The sequence below is a fragment of the Glycine soja genome, chromosome 14, assembly GCF_004193775.1.
Source record: "Glycine soja cultivar W05 chromosome 14, ASM419377v2, whole genome shotgun sequence".
Taxonomy (NCBI): Eukaryota; Viridiplantae; Streptophyta; class Magnoliopsida; order Fabales; family Fabaceae; genus Glycine; species Glycine soja.
The window spans coordinates 14,051,265-14,076,474 of record NC_041015.1 but is presented as its reverse complement, the minus strand read 5'-3'; the positions used below and the strand labels follow the sequence as shown (position 1 = coordinate 14,076,474).

Here is a 25,210-nt window from a genome sequence, read left to right as displayed (position 1 = left end):
AATAAAATTAATGTCGCATCATTGTATGATGGCACAGATAAACAGTCAAACTAAAACCTGAATAAAAAAATGTTAATGAACCTTAACCAATAAAAAATTTATTTTGAAACTAAAATTCAAAATTTTAAAATTTTAATTAGTTAATCCTATTTTTTTTTACTAGAGCATTTATCTTTTTTCGATTAATGATGGATTGAAATAATGATACCGAACAATGTCGCGATAAATTGAATTTATAAACTAATTCCTAGATTATTGATACTTGTGGTTGAAAAATGTTAGTCGTCTCATCTATTTAATATTATATGCATATCTGATTTATAAGTTTAAATGAGATTTTGAATCATGGAATTTAACATTTTTTTTCTTTATATTTTTTTCTCAAAAAAGTTCTTATTAGTTACAAGCATTTCCTTTTTAGTCTTTATGAATAAAATTCATTAAATCTTTGGTAAGTTCAACACGTTAGGTCATCAAAATCACATGAGTAATAATGTCACTATAATGTCATGTTATTATTATAGTAGAGGGAATAAAAATAAATAAAAAATTACATAGACAAAATAAAAGAGAGAAGAAAAAGTTTATAGTGACTAAAAATAATTTACAGGAATAAAAAAATGAAAAAAAAATTATAAAGTAAAAGAAAAGTGACAAATTTGAAGGTAAAAAAATTAACTCTTAAATATATAATTTTTAATCAAAAATTAATATAAAATAAAATTCTTAAATAGCAAAAAAAATTGTATTTGTTAGGAATGATACATTTTCTCATCCTTCTTTATTTTTCCTTGTCCGACCCTCTACCACTTACAAATTACATAAACACTTTAAACACTCACTCACAATCTATTACTCTTTATCCCTAACACACTCATTGCAACAAAATAATACACTCTAGGCACCAATTTAGGCTTTTTAAAAATAAATAATATACAATCTATGCACAAAGTGTATTTTTTTTTTGTGTCTTCAAGAGGGAAGGAATAAAGTGAGTGATCTTAGTCATGAGCAACAAGAAAAAAAAGAAGTAAAGATTGAAAAAATGCATCATTATTAACAATTTTTTTTATTATACAATATTTTTTTATGGCTTTTTATTTTCCATGCCTGCAAATTTGTCCCTTTTTTCTTTTGATAAGAATTTTTTTTTTTTCTTTTTCGTCCCAATAAACCCTTTTTATTCACTTTAAGTCCCTCTAAATTATTCTGTTATTTTTTTATGTTTAGTCCATGTACTTTTTTTTTTCAGTTAGTCTCAGTGAAATGACAAGGCCCACATTACCCTATATATTGATGAAATTGTCAACTTAGTGACTCAGTCATTGAAGATGACGGGACTGGTGAAAATTGCTTAACTGGCTAAATGTGTGGATACTTAAATCAATCACATAAATCATCCAAATAAACAATGCATCATAAACAATAAAATGAAGACATCCTCCTTTGGAAAGTAAACAAATAGACGAGTAGCATAATATTAATTTCTTTTTATTTTAAACAAAAAATAGTGGTGATAATAAATAATATGTAACCCAAAAAAACATAATATTATCATTCTAATTAAATCATAAAATATACAGTGAAAGAATCTCTTGTATATCCGTTCATAGGCAAAACTATTCTCGTGAATATTTATTCTCACTCTGATCGATTGACAAGACTTATCCTTGGTTTCCTCCGGGCCTCCAGAATTTTCTCCTTCAATTTTGTCAGTGCTGCCAACAATAGAAAATGACAGAGACTTAATGAAACATCTAATGTAAATCCAAAACAGCATAACGTAAACCAACATCAAGAAGCATTGAGCTCATCCACAAGTATAATGGAACCATGACACCAAGTCTATGAAACATTCAATGTAACTTCAAAACAGCAAAAAGGAAAAGAAAATCAAGCATTAAGATCGTCCCAGATACATGCACAATATAGAGATTTTCTCATGAATAAAAAAAATATACAGATTTTCTCAACGAAAAAAAGTAATATTTTATATTCATTCCTCATGCAGGAATCAAAAACAATTTTAGAAGATCTCCAGAGACGTTAGAAGATATTTACCTGATTGGTAGGTACTATGAAGCGCTTCAATCAAACTGGATGGAACAGTATGCTCATAACAATCACTGGCCTCCGCCTTTTTCATCAACTTCTCAAATCCTCCAACCTGGAATGGGACAAGAGTTGACAAGAATTTAAGATGCATGATTTAGGTTCAAAGGTTAAAATAAAACATGGGAAAACAAGAATATTCATACTCTAGTATTGATAAATTAAATTAGTCAGTCAGAGGGATGAGAGAGCATCAACAAAATCCTAATGGTCATAGACTATACTCAACTATAGAAACAATAGAATGATAATTATTCAAGCCAAAACAGAAAGTACTGATATAGCGGGATGGCTGCTATTTTGACCTTTTATTATTACTTTTATTATTTAATGTATTTGTTAAGAACCAAGAATTGAAATGAGAAAAAGATCTCCCTCTCTCCTATTCTTCTTCCCCTATTTATATCTAATAAACCCCAACTAACTAACTAACCCCTTAACTGATCAATATCCTGACTATAGTAACTAACTTATTAATAGTCTAACTATGTTAATCAACTTTCCCTTATCCCTATATTCTAAAAATACACCCCTCAATCACTCTTGTCCTCAAGGTTGGAATTTGAAAACTGGAATTATACTGAAACTTCCTCAAGTTTTCTCTAATTGCTGGAAGACAACTGCACCCCTTGTAGCTTTAACTGGGAACGACCCACTGTCCCTGCATGGAAATTGAGGTCCGACGGCTTCAGTGGTGGGAGGGACAAAGGTGGACTCCATATAAATTTAATCATCATGACTGCCTCGGTACATCCCTTCTGCTTTAGCTCCATTGCTGAGCTGTCAACCATAGATGCAACAAAGTTTAATGGTAAAGGCTCACCCAACAAGTTGACATTCCAAGATTCAAACATCATTGATGTTCCAACCACCTCCATGATCCAATTTGGTCCAACAATGATTTAAAAAAAAGAAAGCTAAACTAGACTCAAATAGAGGTCCAAAACTAAAAAAAAAAGTGTTTGCCCCATGGCCCAAATGCCACAACCCTAAGCCTAACTTTTCTGTTGTTCAAAGATGGGAGATGGAGCTAGGGAGTTAAGTAACTGTGGCAACAGAAAAGTTTCAGGGGATGTCTTAAGTCACAATCACAACACTCATGGGAGCTATACAATAGCACCCTGACTCCCGGTATTCCATCTGGGAAAGCATCTGTGACACTGAACTACACCGCTACGGAGGGCCCCCGTTGCAGTGAGGGGCCGCTCCATTCTGCCACAGCCCTATATTGTGCTATTCTCAATCCTGCTAGTTAGTAGTCATTACAAACTCATTGTAGCTTCTTTCTTTGGCTCAAATGCATAAGGCTGGATCTGCACAAACAATGAACATGAGTGAGACAAGGACTTCATACCTCATCTTTTGACATCAATGTGAAGCAACGCCCAGTCTGGCCAGCTCTTGCAGTTCTACCAGCTCGATGAACATACGTCTTTGTGTATTTGGGCATGTCATAATTAATGACATTTCTTACCCCTTCAACATCCATTCCACGAGTCATTGCATCAGAAGATACAAGCACTTGAAACTCCCCTCTCCGAAATTCACCCACTGTCTTGCTGCAGAAAGTAACATTTTTTGTCAAAACCCCAGCATATATAATTTTCAATAAATTTGGGATACCAGTCATTTTTATTTCAAAGTTTTTTAATACAAGTTTTTTCAAACATAAAATAAGTTAATCTAGTCTAAACTTTAAACACGCTACTCATCCAAAGATGAAAAAGTTCTTTCAGAACAAGTTTTGTATAATGTCAAGTCTACAAGAAAGAGCATTCAGCACAAAGTTTAAAACATTTACTATTTGTTCAGAGTTAATCAAAGCGTACCTTCTTACCCGTTGATGTTTTAGACCAGAAAACTCCTTGATACCAATTTTCAGATCACCAAAACAATTTAGCAATTTGCAGAGATGATGTGTTGATTCCACAGATCTTGTGAAAACTATGCATTTTTCTTCTCCTAGGGATTTCAAAAGGGCAACCAAATACAAGGGTTTGACCTTTCTTTCACAGATCTACAAAACAATAAAATTATAAATAGAACAGTATAAGGGAACTTTTTTGGTAGAAACTAAAAAATTTCAGATTAAGGAAGAATTAAATAAAACTAGCTAGCTATATAATAGCATGACAAATTTACCGTGAAAAAGGTTCAAAATCATATCCCAATCACACCCTCTGTAAATTAAAAGAAACAAAAACCCTATGCAATGTCATATACCAGTTTGTAACATTCCAAATATTCTGGGAGCCGATAACGCATTTTCCCAGCACTCAGGAATAAAGGGTGATGCAAATTAAGTTGAGCAAGCCTTCCTGGGTCCCGAGTTAATGTAGCAGATAAAACTATCTTTGCCAGCCTAGACTGAGTTAATTTAAGCACAGTAGGTAACCAGGACTGGTAGTCCTCGCGTAGCAATCGATCGGCTTCGTCAACCACGAGATAACGAAGATGCTTCAACGACAACTTGTTGACATGGTCCACTAGCCTTCCAGGGGTCGCTACCAATATGTCGACCTTGCTTTGGAACCACAACGGAGACAAAAACCCAGGATCTGGACCGTCGTCTTCTCCAGGTAGATAAATGAGGCTAGAAAGCTCGTGGCGAAGTGAAGATTGACCAGCAGCCAAGCCAATACGGAGACCCAGCGGTGATGCAAGGGTGTCGAAGACGCACTTAACCTGCAAAGCAAGGTCGCGAGTGGGAACTACAATCAAAGCACGGAGGCGGCCACCGGTGTCGGTGGACAAGTTTTGAACGATGGGAAGAGCATAGGCCAAGGTTTTGCCACTTCCGGTGGGCGAGTTTATGCAAAGGTCTCGCTCAAAGTCACCTGGTCCAACCGTTTCTTGCCAAAGTGCGACCTGAACCGGGAATAGCTTCGAGATTCCCATATTCTCCTCCAGTACCGACTGTAACCTAGTTGTGAAGTGAAACTAATCAATTTGAGATGAGATAGCGAAATTGAAATTAATGGGTGGAGGTGTACCTGCGTTTCATCAAAGGAACACTACAGACAGGAAGTTCTTGACAGCGAGTGATGTCGACAGGGTGACGCATCCATGGCAGAACCGCGAGTGTATGAATAAGGCATGCCTGTTGTTAGTATCATAGCATCTTATTATTACTAATGAACAACTTATTAGCTGAAATACCAAACTTCTATGTGACCAACGACATATCTAAGACTACAACCTTAACAAATAACAAAAATATTAACTAAAATAAAATACAGCTCTATTTGTAGTTTATGGTCTACAATCTATGGTCAATACCAAAATCCCACTCCCACGATATCAAAGAGTCAAAGAGCAATAAATCATTCCAATAAGCCAAAAAGTATTGCATTTGAACACTTCAATTAAACCTTACAAAAACTCAAACCCTAATGCTCAAGTTTTCAAGTCACACGAAGCATACACATCTAAAAACATAATATATATACCAAAAAAAAAAAATCAAATTACTTTGTGACATGATCATGAAATGCTTATCTTACTTGCTCATCATGAGAAAACTTGCAGCTAGCTCCCTGAGTGCATTCACCTCTTTGGAAAGCACGGCAAACGCCACGCGCCTCCCTCTTCTGCTGCTCTGTCTCTTTATCCTCCTCCTCCTTCTTCTTATACTTATCAACATGGTCCACCCTAATAATTCTCCCCAAAACCTGTGCCCCGTTCAAATTATCTGAGCCACAAAAAACAAACATCAAAACGCAATTCAACAAATGCATCCACAAACACACACAAAAAAAAAAACTATTAAAAAGAACACATAACAAAATCATAGAACAGGAACCCACCCACAGCAAGATTCGTGCTTCTCTGATCCTCATACGCAAGGAACGCAAAACCCTTGGATTTTCCGGTACCTTTGTCCCTAACTAGGTTAACATCAACAACCTCTCCATATCTGAGTAATAAAAAAAAACATATACTTCAGATTTTAAAAAAAATGTTAAAAATAAAATAAAAGCAAAAAGAGTTGATGAATTGAATTGAAATGGAAGAGGAAAGAGTTGTTATACTTAGCAAAAACGGCAAGGAGGTCACCCTCGGTGAGATTGAAGGGGATGCCACCGACGAAGACGTAAGCGGAATCCTTGTACTTGGTGTGCCAGGAGGCTTGGTCGCCGATGCCAAGTGCAGCTTCTCTGGCATTGATGTTCTGAGTGCGCTTCACTAGTGTTAGCGGGTTCATCTCTCTCTATCTGCTCAACACCAACCCGGCCGGGGAAATTGGGGAATGTGAAATGGTTAGGGCAAACAAGGTTTTTGACTCAAAAATCAAAATTAGCAAGTGTACACTACATTGCACATACCTTGTCACTTAATTATTATTTCATTTTATTTTTTTTGCATTTTTTCGACTACAATTTATCCTAAATTATAAATAAGATTAGTCTCTAAATATTTGTTGACTTTTAAAATAATTATTTTAAAATTATTCAAATATAATTTATGATTGAAAATAATGTAAAATTGTATATTATAAGTGGATGGACATTCAACTCGATTTACTGACATACCTTTATTCAAATTTAGAGTAAATAATTAATAATATATTAACAGTCCAAAATAATATAAAAAATTTAATGCTATAAATTATAAAATATGAATTTAACAGGGGTGCAAAATATGATACACTAATCCATGGACTGAAGCTGCGCCATGGACTGTTCATAGCTCTACAGGAAATGGAGTTTATTCTAATCCAAACTATTGAGTATGATCAGCATCCACAGCCACCTGGAAGAAGCATTCAAGATTGTCAAAATGTATCATCAGTTGCTGGTAATTCATCAAATTTGGGAACAGCTAATGTAATCCAAGATTACAATGCTTACACATCATACCGAAGTTCTTCTAATCCATATGGTTATGGCAGCATGGGATACTCAGGCTACTATAACAACTATCAGCAGCAACCTAATCATACCTATTCACAGCCTGTAGGAGCATATCAAAACACAGGTGCTCCTTATCAGCCTATTTCCTCCTTTCAGAATACCGGGTCTTATGCTGGATCCGCAAGTTATTCAAGCACTTATTACAATTCTGCTGATTATCAGACTACCGGAGGTTACCATAACAGCAGCGGATATGGAAATCAAGCAACTATGTGGAACAGTGGCAGTTATTTTTCTCATCCCACAGGAAATAATTCCACAGATGAAGTTTCATCTACTTTAGGGACTAATTCCACAAATGAAGTTCCATCTTCTTCAATTAGTCCTGAACCAATAGCAACTACTTTTCTACCAGCATATACTGATCACTTACCATCTCAACCAGTGGTATGTTCTAATCCGGTGATATTTACTCCAGCACCTCCTACTTTAGTGCACTCCAATACAAAATCTCATACTTTACTGGTCAGACTTGATAATACTCATCCAATCTATACAAGGGAAAAAGTTGGTATTATAAAACCAACTTTGTTTGTCACTCATGCTGAACCTAAGAACACTATGTCAGCTCTACCTAATCCTACTTGGCATGAACCTAAGTACACTAAGTCAGCACTATGTCTTCTACTCACTCAGTCCAAATACATTAGATATTTATTGGCAAAGACTACTATGGATAAGGCTAATTTTGTCTCTTCTCCTATGGTTGGTGGATACAAACTAACTTAAACAGGGTATGAATCCTTTTCAGACCCCTCTCTTTATATATTGTAGTCTCAGATAAAATTATATCCAAGTTGGCTGATTTTTCATCTTCTCATTCTTATGGTATGATTGAAGATCTTGCATTTCAGGATTTTGATGTCTGCACCTATGCCCTGATTGTGTGACCATCTTATATTGGTTTTGGATGATGCTTTCATAGAATTAGGGGTCTTGAATTAAATCTTTATGAAAGAAGTTGATAATTTCTGAGTTTTTTTCTTTTCCCTCCAACAGAGACTAGCCCAAGGTACTTCGTGTCCACTAAAGTAAACAAAGCGGACAATGGTGCTGGCATTGGCAGACAAATGTCTGCAATTAGTTCATCCTCAACTGAACCTATAATTCTAAGGAATTTCCGGTTTTTATCAATTTCAGACATTTGTTATATTGGTCTGCAATCATCTAGTCGTAGGGATTATTTTGAAAATACTACCAAAAATGAAGAAGAAAATCCAGAAAACTGCAGAGATGATATTGAAACTATCAGCCTCCATTCATTTGATTTCATTGCTTCTGCACAACGTCAGCAGGTAGCTTTCTTCTTTTTAGTCAAAAGGAATTATTGGGGGGGTGTCACATATGAATAAATTCAACTGCAGCGGTACTATGACCATGTATAAACAGGTCTGTGGAGAGCTGGTTCAAGCTCAAAATTGTTGTTGAGAAATCCACTGTCCCAGTTAGAACAGCTGAGGCAATTGAGAAAATTCTATGCCATAATACTAATAGCAAGGGCATCAAGTATCAAATTTTGTCAAATCCTGAGTTTCTCTCTGAGGGAACTGCTATTCAAGATTTTCTAAACCCTGATAGGGTTCTCATTGGAGGGAGCCAATGCCCTGAAGGTTTAGAAGCAATCCAAAAGCTGAAGGCTATATATGCTCATTGGGTGCCTGAAGACAGAATGATAACAACCAATTTGTGGTCAGCAGAACTTTCCAAGTTAGCTGATAATGCCTTTTTGGCACAAAGGATTTCATCTATTAATGCTATGTCAGCCTTTTGTGAGGCCACTGGGCCGAAATTTCACAAGTTTCTCATGCTCTAAGCAAAAACACCAAAATTGGACCCAAGTTCCTAAATGCTAGTGTTGGTTTTGGTGGCTCTTGCTTTCAAAAGGACATACTGAACTTGGTGTACATATGTGACAGCAATGGCCTCACTGAAGTGGCTAATTACTGGAAACAAGTGATCAAGGTGAATGACTACCAAAAGAGTCGTTTTGTGAAGCGTGTTGTGACATCGATGTTCAACACGGTTTCGGGTAAGAAGATTGCAATTCTGGGGTTTGCCTTCAAGAAACACACTAGTGACACTAGGAAGACTCCTGCAATTGATGTTTGCAAAGGACTATTGGGGGATAACACGTGCTTGAGCATATACGATCCATGCGTTACTGAGGAGCAGATTCAAAAGGATTTGTCAATGGATGGTGTAGAATGGGACCAGCAGCCAATGAGTTCTACTACACAGAAAAGTTAGTGTTGTTGGAGATGCCTATGAGGCAACTAAAGATGCTCATGGGATATGCATTCTTACAGAGTGGGATGAGTTCAAGAACATTGATTATCAAAGCGTGTATGACAACATGCACAAACCAGCATTTGTGTTTGATGGTAGAAACATATTGAATGTTGACAAGCTGAGAGAAATTGGATTCATTGTGTACTCAATTGGGAGGCCATTAGAGCAATGGCTAAAGAACATGCCCCAACAGGCTTGAAGATTATGAATATTGAGTAGGACTATGTTATCCTTTGTGACATTTCACCAGTTGATATTTTTCACATCATTTCAAGCATTAGACGTGCTTTAGTTGTTGTTAGTTGTTTACCTGTTGCTGGCTCATATATAAACTATTCAAATAAAAATGCATCTGCCTTGAGGCTGTATTGTAGTATTTGGGATAATTAAATAAGATTTTATCCTCTACTAGTAGGTCCCTTTTTGGACTATTGGCTGACAAACAAACGAGTTGAAATGACTGTGACAAACAAACTTCTTGGATCGTTTTACTAGTAGGCCACACAGCACCACTACAGAGCATTGATTAGTCATATAAGGCTTTCTTAGAAGACATGAAAGCCGTTGGTGCACTTGATGGTTGAGATCGCTGTTAGTATCGGTGCTGGATGATGGTGAGGGCGTGCACAATGAAATTTGCTTAGTTCAAATATCCTCTCTCGTGACCTCACTCAATTTTTTATTGTTGGTTATCAAGTGTAATCATCAAAACCATGTATACTCTCTTTTGTGATTCCTCATTCATCTCCTTTATCTCTCTAGTTTAAATTAGTGCACTTTTACTTGATGGTGTGTTGATACTTCAATAAAAAAAAAGTTACATTCTATAGCTACGTTTAAAAAAAAGTAAAAACTTTCATTCTATTTCATTTTGGGATCAGGCCAATCACTATATTTGAAGCCTCATATTGTTGTGGTAGGGTACTAAGTACTATGTACTAATACAGAAAATATAAACTATGCTTCAAAAAGTAAAACCTATTAATCATCACTTATCTAATTTTCATCATTCAAATACTAAAAAACAGGTATATTTAACATCCAACAGCAACGTTGGAGGGGGATTCAGGTCGAGGTTGAATCACTACCTCTATAGCGGTGACAAGAAACATGTCTTCATTGGTTTAACTCTCATCACCGCTGTCTTTACCGTCCCATGGTTCCTTATGAACAGAGGTATCAACACCTACCCTTTTATTATCATACAGTTGGTTTAGGAGAATTATTATGAATTCCCCTTCAATTTAAATTTGAGATTGGTGACGAAGTTTTGAACTTTGCCTTTACATTACCAATGGGTTGCTTCTGTCACCACTGTTATGTGTAAAGCTCGGATCTTTGTGCTGTTGATTTTCTTAGGATTTGAACTTGTGTAATAGTAAAACCTTCTAAGATAGCTTATGTCACCACAGTTGAATGTAAAAAAATATCTCCAATGAACTATTACTCTAGTCGTGGCTGGCTAAGAACATATTGGACTAAGTTGTAGCACTTACAAAAATACTAATTTTCAATTTACCAGAGATGTTATCACAATAATGGTATTTTAGGATGAAGATGAAGATACTTGACTGTGAAGCTAGTTTTCATATTCATAGCTGTAGGTTATAGGTCCGTTAAAGGACAAAGGCGTTAAGGCGATTACTAATCAATACAAACGACTACAAATTAGTCTTGGATCAATAATTAGGATTAGTTGTCACTTTATAATATACATTAAGTCACATAAAACAAGATGATGTTGTGAGGATGTTCTTTGGCACTTCTAATGGGTACTAATTGGGTCCAAACTACCTACAAAATCTTAGCTCGGGATCAAGTTGCCTCAAAAACCTTAAGTGGGTACCTGTATTTTCATTATCATAGAGACACCCAACTGTTTGCAATATTGATGATCGTGGCAACAATATATTTCTTAATTAGGGGTGCCAACTACTTGCCATGTCAGACATGTATGCATCAAAGTAATTAATACTGAAGATATTCAAATATAAATACAATATTGACTAATTTAATGTATGCATAAGAATAATATCAAACATAAATATTCTGGCACCTGATAAAAAACAGCCTCCTTCTCTGCAGCTACAAACTGAAGCCTACAAATACAAATATTGATCAAACAAACTATAAGAGACATGAATCCATAACCACAAAACCTTATTGAATGTAAAACAAACTATAAGACACATGAATCCATAACCACAAAAGCTTATTGAACATGAATCTCCTCTTTTGAACATTTTACCTACAGGGTGAAACCATATGTAGCTAACTCTTAAAGCTTACAACACTGCTTCTTTTATGATTAGGTTCCTACTATTAAAGCTGAGTTACAACGACTGACAGAGGACAACAACACTCTAAGAATGATGCTTCAAGTTCTAAGCAGCAAGTACACAAAGCTTGAGACCCATCTTCAAGACATAAACAAGACACAACACAAGGGCATGACTTCAAATCAAATAGGGTCAGTAACAGTACCACCTATGTTTCATACAAACAACAGAGCGAGACTAGATTTGACTTCATGGAAGACAAGGCTGACCTCATCATTGGAAATTACACTGATGGAAAATTGGTATCATCCTTAATGGCTTCTAGAGCTCGAGTTACTCGGGTTGTTTTGTGGTTTCATCATGCTACTGTGGCCATAACAGTATAAACACACCGCAACTAGCTAGGTAGATTAAACCTCATCATTGCGCTAGGTAGAATAAGAAATCAACAATTAAACCGGAAATAGAGTCAGGGTTGTCGACATTACCTGTTTCACGAGGTGAGTACGGATGCGCGCGTGCAACCACTTTCGATGGCTTGTAACCTAATAACAAGAAACAACAGGGTTTGAGGTACACAATGTGGGTGAGTTTCAGGGACACAACGTAAAAAGCTTGACGGAGAGAATGGCTGAGGAACAAAGGAAAGTGCCTCAGACTGAGGGAATGCAGGCGCGCCGCGGGTTTACCTCGTTTAATTTTAATATTTGTAATACTACGAGGGTTCCTAGGTCAAAAGCCATCGTTGACTTCATTGTACCTAATTATAAGACTGTCACCACTAGAATGAATGACGTGAAAATTAAATTTTTTTTTTAATTACAAATAAAATGGTTCTCCAGCAGGCAATTTTTCCTGTTTAGGGTTCTTTTAGAAACAAATTCCCAAAATAGGGTTGTTCTGGAGATATTTTCTAGGGGTGCTTTTTTTGCACGTACCCTGCATGGGAAGCGCCAGCAGAACTGACGACTTCATGCATGTGCGACAAGTGGCAAGTTCTGGAGGAAAGCGCAAACCTCATTGGCGATTTCACGTTTGAATTGCAAGACGCCATTCCCGTTAGCGCTTTGACTGCAGCAGGGTCAGGCAGCAGCAGCAGCGTCAGGCAGCAGCAGCAGCAGTGCAGGGCTAGCCATAGGTGCAGGGAAACGCCATTGCCATTGGCGTTTCCTGCCTCCTGAAGGCGCTGGTGCCATTGGCGCCTCGTTCTTCTTCTATAAAATCTGTTTGGCCTTCAAATTTTAGCCTGCGTTTTTGAGTTTGCAGAGTGATATTGTGTGAAGAGAGAGTGCTTGGTTGGTGTTTTTCTTGCTTGGTTGGTGCTGTTTGCTTGTGTTCTTCCATTTTTCTAAAAAAATTGTAAGTTATATATTGAATCTTTTGTATATTTTTATTTATATAGATGTTTATATTCTGATAATATAATGGTTTTAGGTAGTGTAAGATAATAATTTTGTATAATTTAGGTAGTGTAAGATAATAATTTTGTATAGTTTATATAGTGTAAGATAATAATAATTTTGTATAATTTAGGTAGGTAGTGTAAGATAATAATAATAATTTTGTATAGTTTAGGTAGTATAAGATAATAATTTTGTATAGTTTAGATAGTGTAAGATGATAATAATTTTGTATAATTTAGGTAGGTAGTGTAAAATAATAATAATAATTTTGTATAGTTTAGGTAGTATAAGATAATAATTTTGTATAGTTTAGTTTGAATTCTTAATGTTATAGGATATAATAGATTTAGTTTAAATTTTTTATATGATAAATTAGGAATAATTTTTTATATGATAAATTAGGAATAATTTTATATGATAGATTAAGTTTAGTTGAAATTTTTTATATAGGTTTAGGTATCATAATTTAATAATTTTAGATTAGGAATAATTTTAGGTACCATAACGTATTAAGTTTAGATTAGCTTTAGTTTAAATTTTGTATATGGTAGATTACATTTAGTTTAAATATTTGATGATAGATTAGAAATAATTTTATGTATTGTAAATTATTAATTAAAAAATAGGTTTGAATTAAATTTTTTATATTATGTTAATTTTAATTTTAATTATTATTAGTTTCATATGTTATTTTTAAATTAGAATAATTTTAGGTATTTTAAATTAGTGATGTTGTATGTTAAATTATTTTTCTCATAATTATTTGAAGTCATTAATTTTGTATATATTTGTTATGATAGATTAAGAATAATTTTATGTAGTGTAAATTAGTAATTTTAAATTAGGTTAGAATTAAATTTTTTATATTACGTTACTTTTAGTTATTATTATCAGTTTCATATGTTATGTTTAAATTAGAATAGTTTTACGTATTTTAAATTATTGATTTTGTATGTTAAATTATTTTACGCGTAATTATTTGTAGTCATTAATTTATATATTTAAATTTATATTTGTTTGTAATTTAATTTATTTATAGAATATATATGAATTAGGTTATTTGTATAATATATTTTGTTATTGAAATTTAAAAAATATAATTTCTTATTTATTTTAATTAATTTTGTGTAAATATACTTAATTTGTGTATGTATAATTAATGTATAAATTTTATTGTCAATTAATTGTATTATATTTTATTTTGTAGGCTCAATGGCTTCTTCGTTGTCATGCTCATCAAGTATACAAACTAGGTCTGGTCCAATTGATAGTGACGTGTTGTGGATGCAACCCAAGCATGTTTCAGAACATGTTTGGAATGGGGAACCAGACAGAAAACTACACATCAGCCGAGCAGTCCCGACGTATCAAGGTGAAGAACAAATACCGGAGGAAATTGTTCCTTTGCTTCGGCAATGTGGGTTTTATTGGATCATGAGGATGGGATACCTAAAGATAAATGCGGCCTTAATTAGTGCGTTCATTGAAAGATGGAGGCCCGAAACCCACACGTTTCACCTGAGATGCGGAGAGGCTACCATTACTCTCCAAGATGTGTCAGTTTTACTAGGTTTGCGTAGTGACGGAGCACCATTAATTGGTTCAACTAATCTTGTTTGGGCCGACTTGTGTGAAGAATTATTAGGAGTCAGACCACAGGAAGGGGAAATTGAAGGCAGTGTCGTCAAATTAAGTTGGTTGGCTCACCATTTTTCTCACATAAATATTGATGAGGGTAACGTTGACCAATTACAAAGGTTTACCCGTGCGTGGATCCTTCGATTCATAGGAGGTGTCCTCTTTGTTAACAAAAGTAGTAGCAGAGTTTCCTTAAGGTACCTACAATTTCTACGTGACTTTGAACAGTGCAGCACGTAGGCGTGGGGACCTGCCGTGCTTGCGTATTTATATAGAGAGATGTGCAGCGCCACCGATTACAAAGTTAAATCAATCGGAGGTATGTGCATCTTAATCCAAATGTGGGCATGGGAACGATGCACGACCTTAGCTCCAAAGAGGACGCCTCCCGTCATAGAAAATAAACCACTCGGACACAGGTTTGTCGTTTAAAAAAATAGGTTTGAATGATAAAATATTTAATGATGGAACATGTTGACAATGATGATTTCATTTTTATTGTAGGTGGTTGCGATGTGGAAATCAGCATATTGGCAATGATGATCTTAGACTTTTCCGTCGCAAATTGGATTTGATGAAACGACATGAGGTAAGAACATCGTAATGTAATGCTTAAATGGAATTTTAATATGTTATGTTTGACTGAAAATTGACAAGTGTATTGTTATATGCAGTTTGTCTGGGAGCCATACACAGCAACTGTGATGGCAGCGTTGCCTCCAATTTGTGTGGTTGGAGGTGTAGCCTGGTTTGCGATGGTGCCACTGATTTGTTTCCATGTTGTTGAGTGGCACCAACCCGATAGAGTTTTACGACAATTTGGATTGCAATAACCCATTCCCGGGTGTCCTTCGCAACCGCAGAATCTCCATGGCATAACGCTCAAAGGCAAACAAGATGAGAATTGGTTCCACCTGTTGGCCCCAATCATTGGTCAGTGGAACAATCGAGCAGAGTTTAGGGTCGACGTTTATCCTCGACAGGAGGGCCTACTGGGTTATAACTCGGACTACATGGTGTGGTATAGGTGTAAAACAAAGATGTTTGTCGACCCAAACAATGCAAACACAGCTGCATTGGTATTTATCTGTTTTTCAATGTTTAACTTCTAATTAATTTCTTAAGCATGAGCATTAATTTGTTGACGCTACTAATTGCAGGGTGAAGTTGTGGAGACTTTACAATATATGGTGTCACCACAAGGAAGGAACACGTGGACGGTTGATGATCTTGTGCCTTACGTGGATAAGTTAGCAATTATATCTGAAGAGCAAGAGAGAATCACTGAACTAGTGTCACATGGTCCAGCATCAAAGCGTGAATTCCCAGCCCAAGAGTTTCCCATTCTTCAGTCAAGTGTTGAAACTCGGGGCATAGGCAGACGAAGGGAGCCTGTTGAAGCGGAACAATATTCCCAACAAATGATGGAGTGTGGTCATGGAATGTATTACACGCCAGCAACATTTTCCGAATATCCTTCACAGATGTATCAATATCCTTTTGCAGGTCATCATACTGATACTTCTGAGACCTCACATTCGTTCGGTGGTGTTGCGGAAACACAACCTCATTTTTCATGGCCCACTATGACTCATTCACAGCAGCACGATGCCCCCATGGCAACACCTAACGCCCCATTTGCTCCGCAATGGAATGTACCCGGAGCAATACCTGATATGGGCGACTTATTAGGTGTTGATTTGCGTCAGGAGTTTTCTGCAGAGGCTGAGCAAGCAGGAGCGGGGAGACAACGCGGCGGCAGAAGAAATCCTGATCGTCAAGCGCGAAGATGGGATCGACCATGTGGCACATCTTCACGACATCACGGACACCATAATGACTGATTTTGATGTATCTGTGTAATTTTGTTGTTGTTTGTTAGACATTTGATTTTGACAATTAATCTATCGCATCTCATTTATTATGCCTTACTAATGCCTTACTAATGTATAGAGTTTATGTGGCGCATCAAACTATAATAATTAACCAAGTTTACAACTAAAACTAAAGTAGACAAAGGAAAAATAAATTGGATTAGGGTTAGGGTTATGGTAAGGGTTAGAGGTTAGTGGTTTATGGGTTAGGTTTAGAGGTTAGTGGTTTAAGGGTTTAGGGTTTGGATTAGGGGTTTATGGGTTAGGTTTAGAGGTTAGTGGTTTAAGGGTTTAAGGTTTGGATTAGGGGTTTATGAGTTATGTTTAGAGGTTAGTGGTTTAAGGGTTTAGGGTTTGGATTAAGGGTTTATGGGTTATGTTTAGAGTTTAGTGGTTTAAGGGTTTAGGGTTTGGATTAGGGGTTTATGGGTTATGTTTAGAGTTTAGTGGTTTAAGGGTTTAGGGTTTGGATTAGGGGTTTATGGGTTAGGTTTAGAGGTTAGTGGTTTAAGGGTTTAGGGTTTGGATTAAGGGTTTATGGGTTATGTTTAGAGTTTAGTGGTTTAAGGGTTTAGGGTTTGGATTAGGGGTTTATGGGTTAGGTTTAGAGTTTAGTGGTTTAAGGGTTTAGGGTTTGGATTAGGGGTTTATGGGTTAGGTTTAGAGGTTAGTGGTTTAAGGGTTTAGGGTTTGTATTAGGGTTTTATGGGTTTAGGGTTTGGATTAGGGTTTTTAGAAGGTGTACACTAACAAACTACTATAACTACAATTGTTCCAAAAATACACTATTGGGTAGAATCGTAATTGAAGTTCATTTTTATAGTAGCGATGAATCAATTTTCATTCAAAGTAGAAATGGTAAATTTTTCAAACAATGGAGAATGGTAAATTTTATTATTTGGTGATATTATACACTTGCGATACCAAACAATGGAAAGCAGAAATGACCTTTTGGAGTACAAAGATATTTTTGTCCATTTTAGTTAACTAAGAAAAAATTACCCATGCTTTAAATTCTTGAGGGGCACTAAGTACGCTACAAATGTCTTTTTCCTAACATTTTTCAGGACAACAATGTCTTTTCTCAACAATATCTTGAGAAAATACTTTTATTCCTCCCAGCAAGGTAAAAGCCTATTTGCCTTAATCCTTAGTAGCACGAGCCACCATCACCCAATTGAGCAACTCATCCAAATCAGCCTTCAACTCTCACTCACAACTTGCTTCCACTACCTCATAGTCAATTCAATTACACTTATCACGAAGACCATAATTTTTCCCAGCCCTAAATCCCAGGCTAAAGGAACACTTCTTAGACGTGACATCACAAGTGGAGTGCACAACATCCCCTCGTCAGTCGAAGCAAGTTGTTATTGCCTTTTAAATACTAAAGATTCAACTTCACAAGAAGACCAAAAGGATGAAGGAAAAAATGGAATGACTATAAGACCTACCTAACAGCAAGGAAAATAAGAGAAATCGGAGACCAAGATTAGGGTTTGTGAGTTTGGGTTTAGGGTTAGAGGTTATGGGTGTGGATTTATGGGGGGGGGGTTATGATTTAGGGGTAGGGTTAGGGTTGAAGGGTAGGTTTCATGGATTATATGAATTAGGGTTATAGCTTAGGGATTTAAGGGATAGGGTTTGGATTAGGGTTGGGTTTCATGGATTATATGGATTAGGGTTGTTTCCTATTATTAAGGGATATGGTTTAGGTGTTTGGATTAGGATTAGGTTTTATGGATTAGGGTTGTTTCCTAGTGCTTGAGGTTAATGTTTAGTTGTTTTGGGTTAGGGTTATAGCTTAGGGAGTTAAGGGATATGGTTGGATTAGGGGATAGGGTTTGGATTAGGGTTAGGTTTCATGTATTATATGGATTAGGGTTGTTTCCTAGTGCTACGGGTTAGGGTTTAGGTGTTTAGGTTAGGGTTAGAGATTAGTGGTTTTACTCTTTGGGGTTGGGATAGGGTTATAGCTTAGGTGTTTGGGGTTTAGTGAATTGGGCTTAGGGTTTAGGTGGGTTGGGGTTGGAGCTTAATGTGTTGGGCTTAGGGTTAGGTTTGAGGATTAGGGTTTAGTGTTAGGGTGTATGGATGTGTTTTTAAGTAACGAATTCATTGAAACCTACAAATAGCTATTGCACACAAACCAAAATAAGTAATGTTTTTAACTAACAAATGTATTCAACCCCACAAATTCAATACATTGAAGAGAACTTAAACAAATTCAAGTCACTCGGCTAACATACATAAATCAATGATTTGAACAACTCACACGCTCAGATTGCATTGGACAGCGACGCCTGTTATGCCCTTCGGCTCCACATCTACTACATTTTATTCGGTGCTCAGACGGTTCGACCCAATCCATCTCATTCCTTATCCTTGTTGATTTTGGCCGACCTTTCGCACGAATTGTGGTTGGGTCAGGGATAAGTATCCATGCATCATTAGAAGGAGGAATAGCCGCTTCATTCCCAATAGGCCACCATTGTGCGGAGTAAGCTTTTAACATGTGCTCATTTGTATAAACAACATCTATATATTGGTAGTAGTTCAGGCTCACGTAACCACAAGCTGCAATAATATGTGAACATGGATAGTGAAGCGCAGAATACCTTCCGCATTGACAATAATGATCGTTCAAGTTAACTGCCCACTTTTGTCCGCCACGTTGCGTAATAGGATTGAAGGTCTCCTCTACTTCAAACCTTGTGGAGTGGATGTCATACACGCGAACGATGTGCGAACAAGCTTGTTCTTGATTTTTTCTAAGTTCTTTAACAAGCTTTGAACAATATACTTGGCCTTCATTTAACTGTCTCTGGGCTTGGCGGCCACGCTCAACAAAGTACTTTCGACACCTACTGTACGTTGATTTGACCAAGGTTGTTATGGGAATGTTGCGACAATCCTTCAAAACCTTATTGATACATTCTGAGAGGTTGGTTGTCATGTGGCCATATCGACGTCCTTCTCTATCATAAGTCATCGTCCATTTTTCCTTTGAAATGCGATCAATCCATGTTGCTATGGCTGGACTTAGTTCACGAAATTTTTCTAAATTTTGATAAAAAAAATGTGCTTGCAAGGAGTGTAGGATGCATAAAATTAGTTATCAATAACAATTTTAAGTATATAGGGAAGTTAAATAAACGTGACCATCAAATATGAAATCTTACCCAACTTCTTCAACATTTCTTTTTGTTTGGCGTTATTGAATTTTCGATTGAAGTTGCTTGCTATGTGTTGCACGCAATAGACATGATAACCGTGGGGAGGTTGCCAACCAAGTGCTTCGTTAGCGACAACGGACTTGATACTTGCGTGTCGATCAGATATGAGACAAATACCATTCTTATCAGTGACGTGTTCACGCAAGTGTGCCAAAAACCATGACCACGCTGTCAACGTCTCACCTTCAACCACCGCGAATGCTAGAGGAAGGACGCCACCATTTCCATCTTGTGATGTGGCCATTAAGAGGGTCCCCCGGTATTTGCCGTACAAATGTGTGCCGTCAACTTGTATGATTGGCTTACAGTACTTGAAAGCTTCTTTACATTGCCCAAAAGTCCAAAAAACTCTATGAAACTGACGGTGTTCGCGACTAACCGTATTCCCAACGATAAAATCGTCATGTAGTACTTGAAAATATGATCCAGGAGAATGATTTTGCATGTGTGTTAGCCACGACGAAAGTTTCGCATATGACTCATCCCAATCGCCATATTCAATTGCAATGGCTTTCTGTTTCGCCAACCAAGCTTTTTTGTACGACACCTTGTACGCAAATTCACTGTTAATCCTCTCTTGAATCAAAGAAATTTTTATTGATGGATCTTCTCTGATCACGCCTGTCAATAACATAACAAAATTTAAATGATAATTAAAAAAATGAACATAATATGAACATAAAATACGTACCTACTACACAAGTGGCAATTAAATCTGAATCAAGTTTCTCGTGATCTTGTGTCATGGTCATATTCAGACATGTGTGTGGTCCACCCCATTGTGTGACTTTCCACGTATCTGTTTTTTTAGATATAATTGCCCTCATATAGAAAGGGCAAGGACACTCTGCATTTTTATTCACACAACAAACCACATACTTGTTCGTTTTGCTTTCAACAACTTTGAAGCTTTGATGCACCTTCATAACATATTGTTTGACTGCATTTTTTACCGCATCTTTACTATCAAATTCCATGCCAACATATAATTCTTGGCCAACATTAAAGGTTGACGGCATCTCCAAACCGCAAATGTCCTCCTCATCAGGATAAGTCCAGTTGATATTGCTATAATGTGAGGCATCATTCCAAAATGGATTTTCAATTCGTTGTGCACCTAACAGTTCAAAATAAAAAATCAAATAATACTTATTTAGCATTGAATACAATTGTCATCAAATAATAAATGTATTGTCTAATTTTTTTTATACAACACATTATACCTTCTGCTGGGTGAACAATTCTTACTGGTTGAGGAATGTTGGTGACTTCATCGTCTATGTCAGATATACCGTCAACACTGTCATCTTCGTCTAAAGACTCTTCAACGTATGAGTTAGACACAAGATAATCATCATCATCATCATCACCATCTTCGTCAATATGTAAATTACTCATATTTGTTGCCGGTTGTGTCTCATCATTAGATAAATAATTTCCACATGATGTAAGCGAATTGGCAGAATGAAACATTGAACCACCAGCCACATCCTTTTCTATGTACAATTCCAGAACTAACATTTGGTCTTGTTGTTTAAAACTTTCCAACATTGTTTCAATGTCTTCGTCGTCACAAATTTGCAAGGCAATATATTTTCCTGACACTAAAAATCTACAGCTAATAGCAGAAATAATTTCATTATTTTGTAACTTTACCTTATCTCCAATTTTTTTCTTCAAAGCATTGAAACTAATTCCACGTTTAATCTGAATCGCTTTTTTACTGCCTTCAAATATTACACCATCATTGTTTTCATATACCCTTCCATTGAAATACAACACTGTTATAACCGAATTCATCGTGTACCTACAAAAATAATATTTGAACACATCAAATAAATTACAAAATGGGTATCACAAAAAGTCATTACTGAAACTTCAAAATAAAACAATTTTAAAAATAAATTAACTTAAAATCAATTTCACATTAAGACACTTTAAAAAAATTAACAATTTCAATGTAGTAATTTTAAACTAATCAAGATGTAATTAAAATTATTAACTTTAAATAAATTTCACATCAACACACTTAAATAACACAAACGATTTTGTAAAACTTAATTTTTTAACCAAAACTAATAAAATTTAATCACAAAAGATCTCTTTATTGGAACTTCACATTCAATTTCTCTTTTAAAAAAATTTAATTAACTTCAAATTAATTTTATGGGACAAACTTATAAAAAATGAACAATTTCAACATAGTCATTAATAACTTTAAAATGGAAAAAGGTAATTACAAAATTACTACAAATATAATAAAATACTTGTAGTACGAGGAAAAACAAAGCATCAAATAACACTTTCGAATTCAACGTTTCTACATTTTTAACTCACCAACAAACCAACCTAATTTATTTAAAAATATACTACAACTTCATATTAAAAAAAAAATTCGTACTCCAAATACTTACTTCAAATAAATATCATCTATAATTTTTTTTTTATTCAAACTTCATACGTTCATCAACACCAACCTAATTTAATTAAAAAAATAATACAAATTTCATATTCAAAATATTTTCTTCAAATAAACATCGTTACACAATTTTTCTGTTTATTTTTGACATTTAAACACACACTAACAAGCCTTTTAAACATAAAAGCTAATATAATTTTTTAAAAATAAAATGCTTCATACAACATAAATTTCTAAAGCCACCAAAATGCCAAAGCTACCAAAACGAAAACAAAATCTTCAAAGGGAAAGCGCTGAAGAAAAAACATAAAAGCTAATATAATTTTTTAAAAAAAAAAATTGCTTCATCCCATAGAAATTTTCAAACCAACTAAAATGCTACAGCTGCCAAAACGAAAGCAGAATGTTTAAACGAAAGTGCTTCATACCACAAGATATTCAAAATGCTTAAGCTACGAAAACGAAAGTAGGATATTCAAAAGGAAAGCTCAGAACAAATGTAGAAGACTCTGAGATACGAAGGTATTTAAACACCTTCAAACGCCATCACCATTGGCGTTTCCATGCAAATGGCAGGTACCAATGGCGCTTCCAAAGCATCAAAAGTGAAAACGCTGTAATGACTGGCGCTTCCCTGCAAGCCTCTGCACTGCAACAAGGACCTAGGGCCTGCACTGCAGTCGCCACTGCTGCTGGCGCTTCCAAAGGACCTAGGGCCTGCACTGCAGTCGCCACTGCTGCTGGCGCTTCCAAAGCCAGCTCAACAAAAGCGAAAACGCTGCTGACAATGGCGTTTTCGTGGCCACGTGCCTCGTCCAGCTTGAAGGCGCCATCAGAACTGGCACCATGCATGGCTAGTTACGTGAAAAAGGACACCCCCTGGGAAATACTTTCAGAAGAGTCCTAGTTTGAGAAATTCTTTCTAAAAGAATCCCAAACAGGAAAATGTGCCTTCTCCAGCACCCCATTATAGATCTTACGATGTAGAATGCCGTAATTCAAGTAATGTATATACTCAAAGTTTAATCATACAAATGAACAAAATACAATAATTACTTTGCAGGGTTATAAAGGGTAAGTCAATATAATAACGACTTGCCATTAAAGATAGTTTTTAGGTGCTCAAAATGTACCGAATCTGCCTTTATATATATGCATGGAGTGTAGAAAATGGCAGAAGAGCTATGGAATTGTTTTTGGTTGGTTAAAAGATGAAGATGGCTTTTTTTTGTTTCTTTCTTTTCTTAGCTAGTGTCCCTTCTTTTAAGTTATTTTTAAGGACTTAATTTCCTATACTTTATTTCAAAATTATTATTTTTTCTTTATTTGGAATTCTAATGTGTTGTTTAATTTTTTTTCAATTTTAGGTGCAGGTGCGAATACAACAACATCAACTTCAGCAACACAACTAATTGTTTGTCACATGTATTTGCGCCTAAGGCAGGTTTGCTGAGAGATTTTGTTATGGTTACTTTTTGCTGAGAGATTTTTGTTATGATTGCATTCTCTTGACACTATCAGAACTCATTTGGGATCATTGAGTCTGTTATGTCATATATTTGATACCCTTATTAAAATTTAGTTTTTAGACGCCAGCTTTGTATCGATCTTATATTTGTTTAGCTCCCCCTTTCATTTTTTGGTTGACATATTAAAAGTGTATTTGAATCGTAATTATAAACAAATGATTTGATGATTGGAAGGGAGAGTAATTTTTATTTTTCTAAAAAGAGTTGTCCACCATTCTATATTTTAGAGGTGTAAACAAATTGGCAGAAATTATAATTTTACCAACCATATATTAATTATTTATAGATAACACTCAATTTATATTCTAAATAAATTTTACTTATAGTATCAATATTTTAAATTCTAAAATAATTATTTCAATGTAACACACCCACATGAGACATATCTAGTAAGATAATTTTTTTTATGTAAGAGTGGAGATAACTTTTTATTTAAGGGTGAGATGAGGAGATACAATCATATATAAATAATTAAAATTTAATGACATAAAATAAGACTACTTAAAAAAAAGTTATGTGACTTATGAAAAAATTCACATTAATTACATATTTTAATATTAACAATTCTTTTCAGATTTAATAGTCAATTTTTGTTTTTAATCATAAAAGAAAACCCTCCCTTTAAATGCATTTCTTATACTTGTGTGTCTCAAGGATAAAGGAGAAAACTGTCTTTCTATTCTTCAACTAGGAATTCTCAAATGTCTCAAATGGTGAATGAATGGTCAACTAATATAACCACAATACAAATGACTTAATTTTAAAATTTAAGGAACTAAATATGCACAGTAAAACAAAAGAAACCAAATTAAGATTACATATTGCAAGTTATAGGGAGACAAAAAATATATAATTAATCTTATTATTTAATTATTACTGATTGCTCCACTCGTTAGCTATTAAACATGAACCACTAACTTATGTGTAAATATTATTATATAAAAATTAAATATTTTAATAGTGCACTCTTATACATAGTAAATGTTATCACATTTCAAGACACTTTTCAACTTATATTTTAATATTTATAACAAAATTAGTTTCTTTAGCAAAATTCTGAGTCCATTTTAATTTTTTTATTATATAACTCTTACAAAAAATATCACTTCTCTGCATTGGTATATCCACCAATAAATATTATATTTATTTTTATTATACACACTTTTTCTCTTAGATAAAAGTTATTATAAAATGATACTACATTTTTATTGGTTAAATTATACTTTTAATATTTTTTTAAATCAAAATATTTAATTCTTATATTTTTAAAAATAAAAAAAAATTATTTTTTTAAAAATAAGACAATAAATCATTAACATATTTACTTTTTTTATTTAATTATATTAAAATTATTTTTTATGTATCATTAATTAAAAATTATGATTATTTTTTAAATTACAAAAATTTATAATTAAAATATATTTATTATATAAATATTTTAAATTTTATTTTATATGTTTTTATTTTGAATAGTTTACATATTTGTATTTTTATTTTATCAATTTTTAATTAAATTTC

General features: G+C 34.8%; 2 protein-coding genes and 1 pseudogene across 2 annotated transcripts; 2 read left to right on the top strand and 1 right to left on the bottom strand.

The window, feature by feature from the left end:
• Positions 1-1,453: 1,453 nt before the first annotated feature.
• LOC114385459 (DEAD-box ATP-dependent RNA helicase 1-like) lies at positions 1,454-12,293 on the bottom strand. The gene is made up of 11 exons (XM_028345545.1): positions 12,082-12,293; positions 11,371-11,413; positions 6,144-6,326; positions 5,919-6,028; positions 5,616-5,803; positions 5,106-5,212; positions 4,336-5,035; positions 3,942-4,129; positions 3,467-3,671; positions 2,062-2,167; positions 1,454-1,718 (listed from the first exon to the last, which is right to left on the bottom strand). The coding sequence occupies exons 3-11, from the start codon at positions 6,314-6,316 to the stop codon at positions 1,642-1,644; spliced, it is 1,854 nt and encodes a 617-aa protein (XP_028201346.1). The 5' UTR covers positions 6,317-6,326; positions 11,371-11,413; positions 12,082-12,293; the 3' UTR covers positions 1,454-1,641.
• On the top strand, positions 8,803-9,608 carry LOC114385460 (UDP-glucose 6-dehydrogenase 1). The gene is given in 2 exon segments (XM_028345546.1): positions 8,803-9,259; positions 9,261-9,608. Coding segments are annotated over 2 exon segments (477 nt in total). The 5' UTR covers positions 8,803-9,035; the 3' UTR covers positions 9,514-9,608.
• A 1,915-nt stretch (positions 12,294-14,208) lies between the features above and the next one.
• Positions 14,209-21,012, top strand: LOC114383848 (annotated as a pseudogene).
• Positions 21,013-25,210: the final 4,198 nt, after the last annotated feature.

Bases quoted from the DNA above. Each gene is read 5' to 3' on its own strand.
- LOC114385459 (XM_028345545.1), bottom strand. From the start codon at position 6,316: ATGAACCCGCTAACACTAGTGAAGCGCACTCAGAACATCAATGCCAGA. The intron at 6,029-6,143 runs GTATAACAACTC...TTTATTACTCAG, and splicing joins CTCCTTGCCGTTTTTGCTAA to ATATGGAGAGGTTGTTGATG. The intron at 3,672-3,941 runs GTACGCTTTGAT...TACTTTCTGCAG, and splicing joins AAACATCAACGGGTAAGAAG to CAAGACAGTGGGTGAATTTC.